We start from the raw sequence: 20,261 nt of genomic DNA, 5'->3' as shown, positions 1-20,261 counted from the left end.
GCAACACAGAGGGGGTGGGCAGGGAGGGGGTGGTGATGGGACCTCACCAGAGGGACTTCAGATGTCTGAAGACTCACTGTTCTTGCATCCCTCTGAGCCTTCCTTCATCCAGACTAAATGTCCTGTTACTTTGTTCTCAGCCCCAAAGAGGGCGGGTTCTGGCACCACAGCCAGGCCGGGCCACAGCGCCCCCTACTGAACAGGTCTGGGAGAATCCTGGTGGCCAACGACGGGTGCAAACACTGCGTGTTTCCAAGTCCCAACACCCCTCCACTCAGCAATTAAACAGTTACCCAGTCCTCTGGTCTCCCTGTTGCCAGCCTCACCTCCCCTTCCGACCCTAGTGAGATGAAAACACAGTGGGCCACGGAAGGCTTTCATCTTACTCAGAAGCTCTCCTGCTTAAAAGAAACCCAAATCTGACCTAGCGTCTGCAATGGCTGAGGCCAGACTCAAGGGCCCTGCGATTCGGCCCTGCCCACCTCTCAGGCTGCCTGTCTCCCTCTGGGGTGCCCTCACACTTCCCTGGCCACAGACCCTCCCTCCAAGGCTGGCTCAGGCAGCCCTTTGCAGCAAGTTGGGGACCACCCCTCCCATTCCCAGCTCTCAGCTTCCCCCGCTGTTCAATCCAGACAGTTTCCGTGAAGGTCCTGAGAACAGAGCCTGAGTGTGAGCAAGTCCACCCCCGGAACTGGTGGTATCTGACAACGTGGGTGGTGGGCACCTACGAAGATTTGCTAAGTAGGCATGAATGAATAAGCCAAAGATCCTTTTATGATGTGTTAAGAAACTTAGTCAAAGGGTTGAAGTTATAATGTTTTCGCCTTGTAGTTTATTCAAAGTGGGATCAGGCTTACTAGTGAAAGACTTTTTTTTTGCTATTTGAGAAAACACAAATGTGAGGTGTATAAAATGCACAACTCTGAAGGTGTATAAAAGGCACAACTCTGAAGCACAGCAGCTTTACACACGTAAGCACATGCAGACTCAGACTGCAGGATAGGAATTTCCACACCCTCAGAAGGCTCTCTGTTCCACTCCCATGACCACCAAGTTAATTAGAGGAGGATGTTTTATGTGGTATGCAGTTTATCTCAGCTCTGTCATTAATTAACGGCCCTGACTTTCCCCATTTTTGATTTATTAAAAATAATAATGATAACCAATGAAAAACAACAGGAGGGTCCTCTTAGAGCCAGCTGCTAGAGCATATCTCTCCTTACATACTTAATACATTGCACGAGACAGGCTTTCAAACAAAGACTGTAACAAGAGACAAAGAAGGGCACTACATAATGACAAAGGGAAAAATCCAATAGGAAGATAGAATGATTGTAAATATCGATGCACCTCACATAGGAGCACCTAAATACATAAAGGAACTATTAACAGACACAAAGGAAGAAACTGACAGAAGTTTAATAATAATATGGGACTTCAACACTCCACGTACATCAATGGATAGATCATTTAGACAGAAAATGAACAAGGAGATAGTGGCTTTGAGTGACACATTGGGCCAGATGAACCCAACATATATTTAGAATATTCCATCCCCAAACAGTGGGATACACATTGTTTTCAAGTACACAAAGAACGTTCTCTAGAATGGATCACACGTTAGGCCACAAAACAAGTCTCAGTAAATTCAAAAAGACTGAAATCATAGCATTCATCTTTTTAAGCATCACAGCTAAGCACAGTCAATCACAAGAAAATACCTCGGAGGAATACAAACTACCCGGAGGCTGAATAACAGGCCACTAAATAACAGATGGGTCAACTAAGAAATCAAGGAGGAAATAAAAATACATGGAGACAAGTGAAAACAAAAACCCAAAGTCCAAAATCGTTAGGATGTGGCAAAAATGTCCCCTAAGAGGTCCAGTTATAGCAAAATAGGTGTACCTCAAGAAGCAAGAAATATCTTGAATAAACAACCCAACCTTACACCTAAAGGAGCTAGAAAAAGAACAAAGGCCAAAGCCAGTAGAAGGAAATAATAAAGATTAGAGAAGAAATAAATGACAGAGAGACTAAAAAAAAAAAACCCCCCCCCACACACAATAGAACACATTGATGAAACCAGGAGCTGGTTCTCTGAAAAGATCAACAAAATTGACAAACCTTTAGGCAGACTCATCAAAAAAGAAAAGAAAGAACTCAAATAATATCGGAAATGAAGGAGAAAAAAATAAAAGCTGACACTAGAGAAACACAAAGGATTATAAGACGATATTATGAAAAATTATATGCCATATCCAAATTGGATAATCTAGAAGAAATAGATAAATTTGTAAAACACATAACCTTCCAAAACAGAATCAAGAAGAGATAGAAAATTTGAACAGATGGGTTACTAGCAATGAAATTGAATTAGTAATTTTACTTTTTTTTTTAAGATTTTATTTATTTATTTGACAGAGAGAGATCACAAATAGGCAGAAAGGCAGGCAGGGTGTGGGGGAAGCAGGCTCCCCGCTGAGCAGAGAGCCCGATGCAGGGCTCCATCCCAGGACCTGAGATCATGACCTGAGCCGAAGGCAGAGGCTTAACCCACTGAGCCACCCAGGCACACCTTGCGTCAGTAATTAAAAAAAAAAAAAAACTCCTGAAAGACAAAAGTCCAGGACTAGATGTCTTCACAGGTCAATTCTACCAAATACTTAGAGTTAATACCTATTGAATCAAATTGTTCCAAAAAATAGAGAAAGGAAAGCTCCCAAATTCATTTAACAAAACCAGCATTATACCAAATATACTAAAGACACTCCAAAAGAAGAGTACTACAGAAGAGTACTCTGATGAACATAGATACAAAAATCCTCAACAAAATATAAACAAACTGCATTTAACAATACATTAAAAAAATCATTCACCACGATCAAATAGATATTTATTCCAGAGATGCAGGGTGGTTCAATATTCACAAACCAACATGATACATCACATTAACGAGAAAAAGGATTAAAACCCTTATAATCATCTCAGTAGATGCAGAAAAAGCATTGGTCAAGATTCAACATCTATTCATGATAAAAACTCCCAAAGAAGTAGATTTAGAGAGAACATACCTCAACATAATAGATAATAAAGGCCATAAGTGAAAACTCACAGCTAACATCATAGTCAATGGGGACAAACTGAGAGCTTTTTCTCTATGATCAGGAAGAAGACAATCCATTCTCACCACTTTTACTCAACATAGTACTGGGAGTCTTAGTCACAGCAACCAGTCAAGAAAAAGAAAGAAAAGTCATCCAAATTGGTAAGGAAGAAGTTAAAGTGTCACTATTTACAGATGACTTGAGAGTATATAGAAAACCCTAAGGATTCCAGCAAAGAAACTACTAGAACTTATAAATGAATTCAGTGATGCTGCAGGATAAAAAATTAATACACAGAAATAAGTTGCATTTCTATACACTAATAATGAAGCAGCAGAATGAGAAATTAAGAAAATAATCCCATTTACAATTGCACCAAAAAGAAGAAAATACCTAGGAATAAATTTAACCAAGGAGGCTGAAAGACCTGTATTCTGAAAACTATAAAACATCAATGAAAGAAACTGAAGACGACACAAACAAATGGGAAGATAGTCCATGTTCCAGAACCAATATTGTTAAAATGTCCATACTACCCAAAGCACGATTTAATACTCCCTATTAAAACACCAACAACATTTTTCACAGAACTAGAACAAATAATCCTACACTTGTATGGAACCACAAAAGACACCAAACAGCCAAAGCAATCTTGAGAAAGAAGAACAAAGCTGAAGGTATTCAATCCCAGCTTTCAAGATATACTACAAAGCTGTAGTAATCAAAGCATTATGGTACTAGTACAAAAACAGACACACAGATCAATGGAACAGAGTAGAGAGCTCAGAAATAAATCCATGCTCTTATGAATTAATCGACCAGGAAAGAAAGCAAGAAATATCTAATGGAAAGAAGACAGTGTCTTCAACAAATGGTGCTGGGAAAACTGGACAGCTACATGCAAAAGAATGAAACTGGGCCACTTTCTTAGACCACACACAAAAAGTAAACTCAAAATGGATTAGAGACTTAACATGAGAACTGAAGGCATAAAACTCCTAGAAGAAAACATAGGCAATCATTTCTTTGACATTGCTGTATAAACATTGTTCTAAGTATGTCTCTTCTGCTAAGGGAAACAAAAACAAAATCAAACTATTGGGATTACACCAAAATAAAAGACTTTTGCACAGAGAAGGAAACCATCAACAAAACAGAAAGATAACCTACTGAATGGGAAAAGATATTTGCATATGACATATCTAATAAGGGGTTAATATCCCCAATTCAGAAAGAACTTATACAACTCAACACCAAAAGAGGTAAATAATCTAAGTTAAAAATGGCAGAGGACTTGAATAGACATTTTTCCAAAGAAAACATAGAGATGGCCAAAAGAAACATGAAAAGATGCTCAACATTATTCATTATCAGGGAAATGCAAAGGAAAAGTACAGTGAGATATCACCTCACAACTGTCAGAATGGCTAGTATCAAAAACATAAGAAATAATAAGTGTTGGCCAGGATGTGGAGAAAAAGAATCCTCTTGTACTGTTAAGGGGAATGCAAATTTTGGTTCCTCAAAAGTTAAAAACAGAACTACCCTATGATCCGGTAATTTTACTAGTGGGTATTTTACCCAAAGGAACTAAAAATGCTAATTAAGAAAGATGTGTGTACCCCAATGTTTATTGCAACATTATTTATCATAGCCAAATTATGGAAGCAACCCAGGTGTCCATCCATAGATGAACGGATAAAGAAGATGTGGCATACAGATCAGATATAGATATAGATAGAAAGATACACACACACACACACACACACACACACACACACAGGAATATTATTCAGCCATAAAAAAGAACGAGATTTTGCCATTTGCAAAAATGTGGATGGAGCTACAGATTATAAAGCTAATAAGTGAGATAAGTCAAAGAAAGCCAAATAACAAGATTTCACCCACATGAGGAATTTAAGAAACAAAACAAAGAAAAAAAAAAGAGACAAATCAAAAAGCAGACTCTTAATACAAAGAATACATTGATGGTTGCCAGAGGGGAGGGATGGTGAAATAGTAAAGGGGATTATAGATAAACAGCACATTTATCACAACGAGCAGTGAGAAGTGCCTAGAACTGTTTACTCATATTGTGTGTGTGAAACTAACAGAACACTGTATGTTCACTATACTTGAATAAGATGATGATGATGATGATGATGATGATGATGATAATGATAATAATAATAGGGGGATACTGCAAAGCTTCCTCTCTTTGCCACCCCTCCTTGGTCCTTTGTTACTTCCCTTGCTCCCCGACAGGCTGAGAGCCACCACACGGCCGTTTACTGACCTGCATGTCTGAGTTGGTGAAGCTGCAGGCCGACAGGTAGTTGGTGTGCATAGCGACGGACTTCTTTTTGGCAGCCATGTTTTCATTTTTGTCAAACGTCAGTGGATACACAGAACACTTATTATCCAAACCACTAGCATGGAAAGAAAGAAGTGTCAAATGCTAATATAAGGCAACAGGATACAAGTACACATTCTCCTTCAGGCAAACTTTTCAAAATGTTTTCCTTTGGCCACATCTTGTGTTGTAAACTTTTCCCCCCAACCTGGAAGATTTTCAAATGTACCGCAAAATTGAAAGAAAAATGGTACAGTGAGCACCCAGATCCCTTCACCTTCACCTACATTCACTAACTTTGTCTTTTGTCATATTTGTGGGAGCAAACTCTGAACCCATTTGAAGGTAGATGTAGACATGACATGTTACACCTAAAGACTTCAATTTTGTAAATTTACATCTTCTTAAAAAAAAAAAAAAGAACATTCTCCTAGGTAGACACTAGATCACTATCACATCTGAGAAAACAAACACAGATTCCCTAACAGTATAATCAACCATCTGTATTCAATCTTCCCCAGTTGTCCCCAGGATCCAGTGCCCCATCAAGGTTCACACACGGCATTCGGTTTTTTTTTTTTTTAATATTTTTATTTATTTATGTATGTATTGGACAGACAGATCACAAGTAGGCAGAGAGGCAGACGGAGAGAGAGAGGAGAAAGCAGGATCCCTGCTGAGCAGAGAGCCCGATGTGGGACTCGATCCCAGGACCCTGAGATCACGACCTGAGCTGAAGGCAGAGGCTTTAACCCGCTGAGCGACCCAGGCGCCCCCGGCATTCGGTTTTTATAGCTTTTTGAGATCTTTTAATTTTGAAAGAACTTCCACCTCTGTTTTAGTTGTTCAAACAAGAGATCTTAGGCCAACGGTCTTGTAGAATGTCACATATCCTGGACTTGTCACATTGTTTCACAATGGTTATGTTCAAGTATAACATTTTCGGCACTACTAGTATACAGGTGATACTGTGTATTCTTTCTCTTTCTCCTGCTTCACTTCAGGAGGTTTGCCATGCCTACTGTCTCAAGACTGGTGATGCTGACTTTGATCACTTGGTCAAAGTGGGGAGCACGACATCACAGCACGGCAAATGTGACTTGCTTGTAATTAGTAACTAGGGTTTGCCACTTCAAGACCATGTGAAGATCCTGCTTCTCAACAACCTTTCACACAATGACGTTAGAATGATTATCTTGTTTGAATCAAATGTTATTTTAGGAGAACAAAATGGTGACCTTCCGATTCGATCATGCCTTCTGCATTTACTAGCTAATGTTTTTCAGTAAATAAAAATCCCCCCCCTCACTGTATATACCTGTAGATTCTTTTTTTCTCTCCAACTCTGTTATGAGCCATTACTATCACTATCCCAAGTGAGGCTCACATTGTCCCATATTTGGACAGTGGAGGGCCCCTTCAAGCAGCTCCTGTTTCTGTTGGGTATGACCCCACTGGTCCCTGGATGTTTCCTTGCTTTCTGGAACAAGAAAATATCCTAGGCTCACTTTATCCTTTTCCTGCCCCAGACCTACAATCAGCCTTACTCCAAGGAGCCCTGCTTCCTTTTAGTGGACAATGACATTTGGGGGGGGGGCACTCTCTTCTGATGCCCTGGGGATGCTAGGGGAAACCTTAGCCTTTCCAACTGCTCAAGGGGGCAGGTGTGGACTTGGGATGCCTCTTACCATATTATTCATAAGCTTGTGGGTGAAAACAATTTCCAGTTAGGCTGTGGCATTGCACCAACATGCTCAGTTACGTTTTTTTTTTTTTTTTAAGATTTTATTTGAGAGTAAGAAAGAGAGCACGAGTAGGGGAGGGGCAGAAGTGAGAGGGAAAGGGAGAGAGACAATCTCTCAAGCAGACTCAGCCCGAGACAGGACTTGATCCTACAACCCTGAGATTGTGACCCCAGCCAAAACCAAGAGCCGGATGCTCAACTGACTGAGCCACCCAGGAGCCCCTGCTCAGTATAGTTTTGGATGCTCTTTTCTCGTTCACTGGACCCCATATGTTAAACATTTGTTAATATTACACCAACATTTATACCTTGAACTCCCTTTGCTTCTTTTTCCTAACAAGGTGCAAGGCAGCTGGTGCAGTCAGTCCCTGACCGTCTACCACGCACCAGGGCCAGGAGACAGATACGACAGAGAGGAAGGCACGAGCCGTTCCTCCTCTCTGAGGAGGCTGTCACCACAAACCTGTCTTCCTGGGCCTTGTAAAATTACTCTCTTCACTGCTTGGCCCCTGCGCTCATGGAAATCTTCCCACTGGGTTCAAACAAGAAATAGATGACAGAACCATTCTCCAAACTACTAAAGACACTGTTCACGCGCCGCCTGGGTGGCTCAGTTGGTTAAGCAGCGGACTCTTGATTTTGGGTCAGGTCACAATCTCAGGGTCAGGAGACGGAGCCCGGCCTGCATCAGGCTCTGCGCACAGCAGGGAGTCTGTTGGAGGTTCTCTCCCTCTGCCCCTCCTCCCACTCGCTCATTTTCTCTAAAAAAATAAAAACAAACAAAAATAAAGACATTGTTCACTATGTTATTATATCCATTGCATTTTGCAGAAGGAGCTACACGATATATTGAAATACAAACCCAGCTAGCGGATATCTGAGTATCAAGTATTGAGAAATGATGTAACTTCTTCAGCTCTATGCATCTGCTAACATTAATGCCCAGTTAGAAACATACTACCCAGAATTTAAAAAAAATAGAGAGAGTATTTATTATTCCTAATGAGTAAGAACTGATCTTCCCTAAAGAGAGGTCAGCTTTTGCCCTCAGCTGCTGGGAGGTCATCTTTGAGCCTCTAGAATGGCCCTGCTGATGGGAGAGCAGACTTGGCTCAAAGACCGTCCAACAGTATGATTTATGATGGGGCTTTAGGGTATGCACTGTGAATTCTGACCTCCCCACAGGACCCAGAAACTAAAGGTATTAGCCTAAACCTCTAGGACACACTGGAGACTGAGGGTCAGCTACATGGGCCGTACGTGATTGAGCCCCAGGAAAAACTCTGGACCCCAAAGACTCAGGCAAATGTCCCTGGTTGCTAATCCTCTGTATCGTCATGCACGGTGGCCAGGAGGAGGTGATGCCATCCATGACGCCATAGGGAGGGGACGACTGAAACTCCAGGTTTAGACCCGGCCTGGACTCTGTCCTGAGTACCTCTTCCTTTGGTTGGTTCTAATTTGTATCCCTGCACTGTGAGAAAACTGTCAACCTAGGCAGACAGTTCTGTGGTTGTTCTAGCAAATTATCAAACCTGAGGGTGATTGTGGGGACTCCCAAGTTTGTGGCTGAGAGCCAAAATGACAAGTTTTGTGGGGATGGTGCCTTCTTTTTTTGGTGGGGGGGGGATGGTGCCTTCTAACTATACAGCTGGCCGAACTCCTTTACACTTATCTTATTGTGCGTGTGTATGTATACACACACACAAAATAAATGTATTTACACACAGCATATACACAAATACATATATACCTATATATATCACGTGTGTATGTTTGTCTCTTATTGTGCTTACCTCATATCCTGGCAAGAAGTAAATGGGAATGGATTTTATATAAACATTACCATTCGGTTATAAAATGGCAATACAACCTACTTTTGCATTATTTAAAAAAAATTAGAAAATATGAAATACATGTATGTGAACATGGGTTCCAAAGGCACACGGGGTCTAGGCAAGTGGAAAGTGAATGAAAAGATGCCCCAGGGGCACTTGGGTGGCTCAGTGGGTTAAGCCTCTGCCTTAGGCTCAGGTCGTGATCTCAGGGTCCTGGGATCAAGTCCCACATCGGGCTCTCTGCTCAGCCTGCCTCTCTGCGTACTTGTGATCTCTCTCTGTCAAATAAATAAATAAAATCTTAAAAAAAAAAAAAAAGATGCCCCAAATGGCCCTTCAAAGGGAGGGATGTTGAGGATGACCATTGGTGTGACTCTGGCTGGAGAAGGCTCCAAACTTTTTGCTTAGAGGCCGAGGGTTTTCATTTTTGAATAATTTCCTTTGATGGACACATTATTCCTCCCTACGACTCCCTTTCTTTGCTTTATTTTAGATAATGCTACAGTAAATATTACTGCTCGTGTGGCTCTTCTATATTTTGGATCACTCCTTTCAAGCAAGTTGTTAAGTAAGATGTGTGGAATCACTAGATCGAAGGTCATAAGTTTTTCAAGGCTTCCAATACACCTCACCAACATGTTCTCCAAAATGTTTACACCAATTTATAGTCCCAGCTGACAGCATTTGAGAATAGAGGAGGCAGGTTTAAAACTTAAGCTCCTGTTAGTCTGTAATGAAAGTAAGTATGAGAGAGAGTTTCGTAGTTTCTTTTTTGACGGAGTTCAGGGAGGAATTTAACACGCTGCCTAACCAATGAACAAAAACAGTAAGTTCGGGTTTGCTTGTATTTGCCCATCGAACGGTGTTTTGTGGCAGACGGGAGATCAGAAAAGCTGCTTGACCCTACTTACCCACATGCAATGGCACATCCGGACGGGGCGTACGCACAGGCCATCACCCACGTGCAGGGCATGGTGACGGCATGCTCCTGAAACACAGAACGTGAGCCTTACAGAGGGAACGAGCAGCACTCCTACACAAACATATTAAGGTGTGGAGCCCAACGTGGGGCTTGATCTCACGACTCATGAGATCGTGACCTGAGCGGAAACGAAGTCGGATGCTCCACCCACTGAGCCACCCAGGTGCCCCAACTTCTTTCTTAGTGTGATACTTCCGAACGAATATTGGGGCTCACTTTCTGTGAAAGGTCTGTCGGAATTTCACTTCAGTTATACGCTTTACCTTATTTACTCAGATTCTCCCTATTTTCAAAATCTACTCGTAAATGATCCTTACATGTATGCTTTGTTTGCTGCCCTGTGAGTCTCCAAGGGCCTCTGTCCCCTGTGGGTCCTGACACCTTCCTGGGAAGGTCAGAACGAAAGCGGGAGAGGGCAGGGTGATCTTGAGAGACCCCATAACGTGGGAGTGATGAGACCTAGAGGTAGCAGTTCCTGCTCCTGGCTGGTGGTTGTGTCACCCACATTCTCCTGCATGCGGACAGGGAACAAAGCCACAATGCGAAAACTTCTGCGTCTATGGGCTTCTTTCCCTGAGAGACATGGGCCCCGGGTCCTGGCTCCAACACCAGCAAGATGTGCGGCCACAAGCAGAATGACCACCTGTCCACCCTCAGTCTCTCCCCGTCGGTGAAGGGAGAGGACGGGACTAGAGGATTTCAGTATCTTTCAGTGCTGGTCTTCTTTCCTGTTCTGATCCTCTGTGTTTTTGTGGGGGAAACACGGGCCCTGATACTGCTCACAGAAATTCTGTCACTCTCAGTTACAGCCTTTCGGATGCCTAGAATAACCCACGGCAGCAAACGGCCACTCTAAGCACAAGGTGCCACAGGCCCCGTTCCTTACAAGTAACAGCTATGTTCCCTGTCAGGGGCCACAGTGGCAACACCACGGCTCCCCAGGAATCAGGCAGTGTGTGCTCTATGACATCCTAGGGCTTTTAAACAGAAGCAACAAAACCCCACACAGTCTTGAAGACACTAAGGCGCGCTGGCTGAAGGAGAGGACTCCATGGAGGGAGGTGCTGGAGAGGAAACCGCCGGCAAACTGCTAAGCTGCCATCTTTACTATTTCCCAGGGACCTGACCATGAGGGACTCTGCTCCAGAAGATGGTTCTGGGCCCCCCTTGATCAGGCTGTGTGCACCTGTCTGCGACAACACTTACTAAACACGTTCCCTCATGCAGAATGTGGATGCTGCTGGGTTTGAGGCACACAGAGGTCTCTTTGTCTCATATGGTGAAAGAGAAGACCTTCCCCATATAAATAACAGAACCACTATGGAATACATAGCAGTTGTTACGGTAAAAGGCAACACAAGGCAGGCTTGTGAGCACACCTCCACAGAGATTTTCGCCTTTCTCTCTAGTTAAGAGTCTAAATGTAGGTCAGATTTGGAGCGGAGCATGCCCAGGCCCGACTTGCAGGCTATCACTGGCGAGTCAGTTCAACTCCCTGCATCCTCAGCTTCCCCCGCCTCTGCCGTCTGCTCATGTCCACGGTGCTACAGAGTCCGGTCAAAGACACAGAGGACAGGGGTGCCTGGGAGGCTCAGTGGTTAAGCATCTGCCTTTGGCTTAGGTCATGATCTCAGGGCCCTGGGATTGAGCCCCGCACTGGGCTCCCTGCTCAGCGGGGAGTCTGCTTCTCCCTCTCTCACTCCCCCTGCTTGTGTTCCCCCTCATGCTGTGTCTCTGTCAAATAAATGGATAAAATTGTAAAAAAAAAAAAAAAAAAAAAAGACACAGAGGGCAGAGAAGGCTGGGGGTTCAGGAACCTCCTACCACCCCTCAGGAGAAAAATAATATATGCATATGTGAATGTGCTGAGTTTTCCAGGCCAGGCCCTTTCTGGCGTGTTAGTGCCCTCTTTGGGGGCTCTGTGTGCTCCTTCCTGGGGGAGGGGTTTCAGCTCAGGATGGAGATGGACACAGCCATGGGCTACTGAGCTGTCCCAACACAAGATGGGCTTTCCTGGGGTTTCCAACCCCAGACAGGCAGCCGAGGAGCTGGATGACCATGCCTGGGGGTATCTGGCAGGGAAGAGGACAGGGCTGGGGCTCTGAGGTGCTGCTCAAAGCACCAGGGACAACCTCTTACCTTGTTAGTAGTGAAGGAATCCCACACGATCACCTTCCCATCCTGGAGGGAAAAGAGTCAACAGCTTAGGAGTTGTCAGCCAGTCCTGACAGGGAGCTGCTGAGAATGCTCGGGAGAGCTGTGTCTGGCTGGGCAGGGTGCAGGAGACCTCAGAACCTCCAGCCAATCTCTGAACAACAGGGAGGGGATGAGGGGCTGAACTGTCCAGCCTGATTACAGGCTCAGTTCTCAATGGGACACTGCTTGTGGAATACAAAGCAATGCTCAGAGACTTCTAGACCATTTAGAAACCAAGCACTGATTATTGGTATCTTGTCATCGCCCACACGTCCTGACAAGAAGCTAGACAGGGGTGAGACAGACCCGAAATTACCTTGAGGTACTTGCCAGGGTACTTCCTCCCTCCCCACCCCTACCAGCCATCCTGGCTTCTGTGCCCCGTGCTCCCCACTCTCTGGGCCAGAGCTTTACCAGCACGCATTCCAATCTGGGCTGCGCAGGCCTGATATCAGTGTCATTTCCCCACCCAGACGTTTCACATCTGTGCTGAGAACAATGTGCAACTCCAGTCTGTCACGGTGGGGCCCCTCCGCAGAGCACTCGCTGCCAAGGATGGGCTCAGGGCTGGCGAGGCTACTTTCACTGTGACGGCTGCTGCAGTCACACTGGGGCTGTCGGAGGTCACCACAAAGTCGTGTCTGTGTCATACAAACCCACACGAGCCCTGGTCCCTACAGGGCAGCCACCTGCCCGGCATGTGGTGTGCGGGTCCTCTGGGCCCCCAGACTCTGCCTGACAGAGGAAGAAGATGGCGGGGTTGGCCGCCTCCATGGCATGCTTGGTTTTTGTAATCACTGAAGCCGTTTGGAGCTAAATGTGAACAATGATGTAAGGGTGGTGGGGAGAGATGCCACTCAGGGACACAAGCAAGGTCTGACTATCCAAAGTGACATGGTTGCTTTCCTTGCACGATCCACTGGAGGACTTCCGTATTCTTGCTGCATGTGGCTAAAAGGCCCAGGAAAAAAGTCGAAGGGGGCCATCCGCCTACCCCCCCCCACCTGGAGCCTGGCTCTCCGTGTGCTGTCCGAGCTGGCCTTCCTTCTGGCGGCTTCCTCCCCAACACTGCCTGCCTGCCGGCCCCACTGCCCACCCACTGTGTGCTCTGGAGAGAAGAAGGTACCCAAGAGGCTAAAATCAGCCATGACACCAAATGTGGGCCTCTCCAGAAGCCCAGATTTATACACCAGGGGCCTGTGAACCTGGAGAGACCACCCCCACCCCAAGCCCGACCCCACGCAGTCAGGCTAATTAATCTCCTGCCTGCGAGAGAGAAGGGCTGCTCTGAGTCACTCCGTCTGCTCCAGAATGTTCCTGCTGTTTCCAGCCTCCTCCCACGCCCACCCCGCTTCTCGTCTTCTCGCAGCAGAGCGGGATGGATGCGGCGTGTCAGCAACGTCCCTCCTCCCTCTCTAATAAGAACAGCATGTGCGTGACAGAAAAATCCAATATCTATTGTACTTTGAAGGACAAAAAAATGTCAAAAAGGCTAGGTAGCAACATGTGTATCTTGATAACCACTTGGTTAAAAAAAAAAAAAAAGTCTGGAAAGAAATGCTCTGAAATAGTAATATGGTTGGGACAGGGTGGTGGGAGTAAAATGGCTTCTTTGTTCTCTTTTTCAGGGTTTCTTTAACACGGTAACATACGTAAGAGATAAATGTTTTATGAACTTAAAGAAAGCAAGTACAACATGACACATTCGATCTATAGGTAATACAGGAGATTATGAACACCTGTCCTTACCAAACACAACCTGACACAGATATTGGAGGGTGTGGATTATTTAGATCACGTACAGGTTTTATATTTAAAAGGGCTATTAAAAACCCCGAAATTGTCCTTTGGAAAATCTGGGCTGAAAGTAGGAACGGTGAGAGGGGAGACCAAACTGGCCATAAAAATAGAAGACTTCAGTTTATAATTTTATACTTCAATGCATGTTACATCAAAATAGACATAAAAGGGACCACGCAGTGATCACCAGACTCCTGAGAGTCACACTTTTGTAGAGGCCCCTCCCTCATGTCAGGGTTGGAAAACAGCAGGAGTGAAGGAATGTCACCTTTGACGGCCTGGCTTCAGCCTCCTTCTCCCCCTCTTGCTCTGGGAAAGGCTGGCTACCATCTCGTGAGCAGCGCTGTGGTAAGGTCTACATGGTGAAGAAGGAGGGCCTCCAGTCGATGAGCCATTTTGGAAATGAGTTTCTGCCCTTGTGGAGCTGTGCCGTGACCTCAGCCCTGACCAACATCTTAACTGTAACCCCATGACGGACTCTGAGCCAGAACCATCCATGGGACACTATATCAAAAATTAATGATGTACGTACTGGTGACTAACATAACATAAAAAAAAAAAAAAAACCCACCCAGATAAGCCACCCTTATCTGGCTCTCAGAAACCATGTGAAATAATATTTGTTGTTTTAAGTTGCTGAATTTGGAGGTAATTTGTGATGCAGCAATAGATAAAACTAGTACGTAAGATGTAGAAGAGACTATGTCAACTACATAAAATGAATGAAAAATTATACTTTACAAAATACGTATCTTAAATTTATTCTTTAAGGCATAAAAAGAGTTTAGGAACTCTTAAACTAAAAGAAGCCACAAGCACGTATGTCCTCAATTTGGGGGGGAAACGCCCCACTATCTAAAAAATGAATTTCATTCCCAAATATAGCCCTGAAGTATGCTCAGGAAAAAATAATTCTGAATGGCTTCTCAGATACAGTTTACATTTCAGTTATTACCATAAACTCTGAATCCACCCAAATCAGTGACATTCTACAGTCTGCAAGAGAATGCTGCACTATGCTAACTCACGTCCTGTGGAGAATAAGCAGAGGGATTGAGAGCAGACAGGGTTTTTTGAAAAGGAAAGTTCTCTTTCTTCTTCAGTGATCAAGTCAGACCCTTGTGCGCCCTCCCAGAGCAGATGCCACCTACCTGGGAGGAGCTCACGATCCTCCTCTTATCTTTGCACCAGTCCATGCAGAGAACCTTGTTCCCATGGCCTTTGAGGGTCCTCCTGGTCTTCATGACAAACTGCCCCAGAGCTTCCACCCGCTCGGCCACCTGGTGCACTAGAAGGACAGGCTACAATCAGTTCCGTCACCAACGACTGGATTCTGAGCCATACGCCGGCAAAGGGATGACATGGGTCTTTGGGGCTACAGTTTGATTCTCCTGGTTTGGTTTTGTTTTACTATTATGCCTTCATAACTCTCTTTTAAACTCAGGAGAGGGTAGAGACAACACTGTCATTCTCGCTTTGTGTTTAATACCCCACATCTTTCAGAGCACGTCTATCTTTGTGTGCTGAGGGATCAGCAAGATGACCTCATCTACAGAGACAACGTGCCTTCCACCACACAGAATTCTCCTGTTGAAGGGCCATAGCTCTGCAAGGTGGGCAGGATGAGCAGCAGAGCGAGACCACTGTCCCCATTTAACAGGTGAGGAGACTGAGGCTCACAGGGTTCTTTGGCTACAATAAGTTCAGACAGCCAACTGGGAGAGAAGCTGGGGCTTTCGGTTCTTTTACCCACCTTTCCGATCACAAGGGAAAGTGACTTTACAAGAACTGTCCCATTAGGTGGCGAAACGTGCACCCACGCTGCTGTTCAGCAGGCACTGTGACTTCTGGCTGAAGCCCTTGTACCTAGCACAGGCTTGGGATGTGTTGGGGGTCTGGTTACATGCTGCAGGCAAAAATGGATGAGGGAGCCACCACATGGTATGCCCCCGGGGTTACTGAAAACTTCCGGTGCCAATAAAGATCAGTATTCTACAAGTCTAAACACGTGACCTACAGGGGCAACCCACACCAGGGAGGAGCTCCAAAAAGGAATCTCTCAGGGGCTGGGCCCAGGCCTCTCTTGAGCCTGTCACTGAGGAGTCCCAGAAGGAGCCACGTTCCCATGAAGAGACCGTCATGTCCCGGCCCCACATCCAGAGATGAGGAGACTGAGGCTGGGGGACCCCATGGCTTCGACCCCTTGTGCAGTGCCCTTCTGGTTAGAGGCTGTGCCAGAAGGAAAAACTGGGGCCCCAAATCGCTCCCCTCCACTTCTCCTTCCTCCAACTCTCCCAGCTGGACCTTTCCCCCAGGCAGGTGAGAAGGAGGGAAAGGGGCATCCGAGACAAGGGACAGGCCCAGGAAAGGTGTGGTGTCTCAGCACAGCGGCGCAGCACGGTGGTTGGGGGGTTGTGAGACAAGGCTGCCGGTGGCCCTCTTCCTTCCCAGGAGCTGCTGCCACATGCTGGGAAGTGCCACCTCCCTCATGGAAATGGGGCAAGAAGGGCCGGACTGGGCTGTGGTTTAAGCCTCTGACAACAGCACGACTTCTCAGAAATCCTCCCTCCCTCCCCTCGGTCTCTCTACACACTGCATTGTCTATTTCCTAAAAACAAGGAACTCTGACAGAGCCACACAGCACATTATCAAAGTCAGAACATAAACACCGAAGTGATGCTACATCCAATCTACAGACCTTACTGAGTTACTCTCCATTGTACCAATAATATCTTTACAGCAAAAGAAAATCCAAGAACCATGGGCTGCCCTCAATGGTCATGTTTCTTTAGCTTCCGGTTAGAGTTTTCCAGCGTGGGCTTGTCTGCCGCCTGCTCACGATCAGACGCTGGCAACGCGTGTTTGGAAGGATCGCCACAGACGGACACCGAGTCCCCACCAGTGCGCCCCGTCAGGAGACACCTGTCGTCCCTGGGTCCCATCACTGGCACTGTACACGCTGACCATTCGGTTGAGGTGGTGTCCGCCGGGATTCTTCACTGGAGAGTTACCATTTTGCCTTTTGTAACGAAACTGTCACTCTTCAAACTCCAATACCCTTGTTTCAACATCTGTTCATGATTCTTGCCTGAATGGGTGATGATGATGGTGGGCAAGTGATTCTCCTAATTCCATCATTCCTTCTGCATTTTTAGCTGTCTTACTAATAAAAGGAGCCTCCCCTCTTCTTCAGTGTATTTATTCACCCAATCATATTAGAGGGACTCATGGATTCTTACCTTATTCAAGGGGTTATAATCCCTCAGCATTATTATTTAACACTCAACTAGTCACTGATTTGCTCCGTGGGACCCCTGTCAAGCAAGTGCCCCGACCTTCTGACATATTGTTCTCTAAGCATTTTTTAAAAAAGATTTTATTTATTTATTTGACACAGAGAGAGAGAGACAGTGACAGAGGGAACACAAGCATGGGGAGTGGGAGAGGCAGACGCGGGCTTCCTGCTGAGCAGGGAGCCCAGTGTGGAACTCCATCCCAGAACCCTGGGATTATGACGTGAAGGCCGATGCGGGCCTTGATCCCAGGACCCTGGGATCATGACCTGAGCCGAAGGCAGAGGCCTCAACCCACTGAGCCACCCAGACACCCCAAAACATTGCATTCTTTATTGCCACAAATGGCACAGCAGTTTTTTACAGATACATTCTTAAAAAAACACTGAATATAGTTTAAAGATGGTGACTTTTCTAAATTCTTATAGGCCATTTATACAAGTCTGTACCAGCTCAGAGCTGTGAGCACATTTTATCTGGTGTTTTGTTTGGAAACTTCACATTGATATCATTGCTTCTTTCCCCAATTCAGCATGGGGACAACCAGAGCTATTTTATGTCCCTCTCATGAAAATAAAAAAGTTAATGAATTAAAAAGATGACTCACCCAATCGATATGGGGCCTTGCTTATCTAATGTGAGCCTGACCACATCCCGGCTACTAATAATTTTTTTCTCACTGCATTTTCCTTTCCATATATAGGTTTACTCTAACCCCACTCCATCCCATCTCTATCTGGTAAATCTCACATGTGTTAAATTGAAGAGTTACAGCTTGAATGAGGTCTCTAGAACCCTGAGTACCTGCCGGGTATAGAAAAGAATAAGACAGTCCCTGCTCTTCCCGAGCTCATGGTCTGCAGGGGGCAGATCGCAGCTGTAGTGAGGTAACAGAGGTGGTGGGGAGCCCAGGGTAACCCGGCTGACTCTGCCAGCAGCTGTGCCATTAGGAGGGGACGTCACAGGTACCTGGTTTTGAAGGATCCATGGGAACTGGAGTAAGGAAAGGGGAGGCTGAATCACCTTCCAAATTTTGCACCAATAAACGGTCTTTGATGGCCACTATTTGGTGGAAGATCTAAGGAACCGAGGATGAAAAATTATCTAAAGCTAATTCTAAAAAATTCATTTTGCAACCCAAGTGTCCATTGATAGAGGAATGGATTAAGAAGATGTGATACACACACACACACACATAATATGGCATACTTCTTGTAGAAGAATGAGATCTTATCATTTGTGACAGTGAAAGAAGTCAGAGAAAGACAAATCCATATGACTTTACTTATATTTGAAATCTAAAAAACAAAACAAATGCAGAAGCAGACCCATAAATACGGAGAGCAGACTGAGGGTTGCCAGAGGGGAGGAGGTGGGGAATGGGCAAAATGGGGGAAGAAGAGAGGGAGGTACGGGGTTCCAGTTATGGAATGAATAAGTCATGGGGACAGTGGGGGGATGGGAACCTGGGTGATGGGCATTAAGGAGGGCACACGTGGTGTGAGGAGCCCTGGGTGTTATACTCAACTGATGAGTTACTGGATGTGATATCTGAAACTAATGATGTACTATAAGTTGGCTAATTGAATTTAAATAAAAAAAGAAAAAATACTAAGTCACGAGGATAAAATGGGATAACAGCATAGAGAGTATAGTCAGTGATATTGTATAGAGCTGTTTGGGGACAGATGGTAGCTACTCTTGTGAGCAGAGCATAACCTACAGAGTTATCAAATCACTGCTGTACACCTGAAACTAACATAACACTGTATGTCAGCTAGATTCAATTAAAAAATACAAATGAAAAAATTAAAAAATGGATCCTCTCTGATTCTACCCCTGGACTGAATGGGGTGAGATATAAAAACCCTCAAACACTTGGATGGAAGGAAAACATCTGCAATCACATGACTTCCTGTGTGCTTGAGATTTTGGAATTGCTCCAAAACATACATTTGCTAGACACAGAAAAAAAATCTCCCCAGAATTCCCTAATTAAAAGCTGGAGAGGCTAAGCAATGGTGCAGTCTTTCAGATGGAGTACTACATGCCTCCATACAGTAAAATCAAAATATTGACGTTAAACAGAATGGCAAAATGATACGGGGAGCTATGGAATCCATTGTGTTAATTTAAAATTGGGCTCAAACTCTGAATCTAGGACAATCCCAAGTATGCTCACAAATAATTAGCACAAACATAAAATCATAAGTTATGAAATACATCAAAATATTCAAAGTGGCTACCTCTGGGTGGTGGGGTTATGAATGGCTTGTTTGCTCCTAGATTTCTAGATTTGTTATAGTGGGCCTTGGTTTATTATGATGGTACCCTAGAGATACTTGTGTGAGCTAGCTTGTTGCAATTATGGACACAGAGCCGAAGCAAGGGGAGAGATGAAAGGCAGGTTCGCTGCAGGCAGCATGGGCGAGAGCAGCAGTGAGAAGATTAGTTTGTAGGGAAACTCACATCCAGCCTCAGGCTGCACAGCATAGTTCCTTAAAACTTGGAAAAAGCCAGTCAATGTATTTGCTTCAGACTAATCCAGAAATTGGTTTTCCTTCGTTTCTCCTTAAACCATAAAACCAGAATAGTCCAAGGCTGCTATTATCATATAGCCTTTGAGAACAAAACCTTTCACAAAGTTACACTGATAAGAGATAGAAAAGTGAATAAACAGCATCTGATGGTAAGTCCTGTGACTTGCCCAAATTTCCTCTAGATATGTACTCAAGAAATTACATACATCTTCTTTGAGTGGCTTTGTTCCTATGCTAGATTAGAATCTGCCCTCAAAGAGGCTGGAAATCTGGAAGAAGCCCCCCACAGCCCCGACAAGGCTACCATACATGCTGCCTGACATAAACACAGCGTGCCTCCTGCCCTTCCTGGCTCACTCTTCTGTTTAATTTCACGTTAAGGACTCTTTAAAGTTGAACTCTCATCTT

The 20,261-nt window shown here is 44.8% G+C and overlaps 1 protein-coding gene across 3 annotated transcripts in view; it reads right to left on the bottom strand.

Annotated features, from left to right (window-relative positions):
• The window catches only part of GNB5 (G protein subunit beta 5), a 43,443-nt gene that overhangs the window by 15,454 nt on the left and 7,728 nt on the right, over positions 1–20,261 (bottom strand). For all 3 annotated transcript variants that reach the window (XM_082734733.1, XM_082734734.1, XM_082734732.1), the window contains 4 exons: positions 15,172–15,308; positions 12,164–12,205; positions 9,954–10,030; positions 5,404–5,536 (listed from right to left, as the gene is read on the bottom strand). In XM_082734733.1, coding sequence (XP_082590859.1) covers positions 5,404–5,536; positions 9,954–10,030; positions 12,164–12,205; positions 15,172–15,308 — 389 coding nt within the window. The remainder of the gene's footprint in view (positions 1–5,403; positions 5,537–9,953; positions 10,031–12,163; positions 12,206–15,171; positions 15,309–20,261) is intronic.

This window comes from Mustela nivalis (genome assembly GCF_964662115.1).
Source record: "Mustela nivalis genome assembly, chromosome: 6".
NCBI lineage: Eukaryota > Metazoa > Chordata > Mammalia > Carnivora > Mustelidae > Mustela > Mustela nivalis.
The sequence above is the reverse complement of the archived record's forward strand: the minus strand, read 5'-3'. Positions and strand labels throughout refer to the sequence as shown.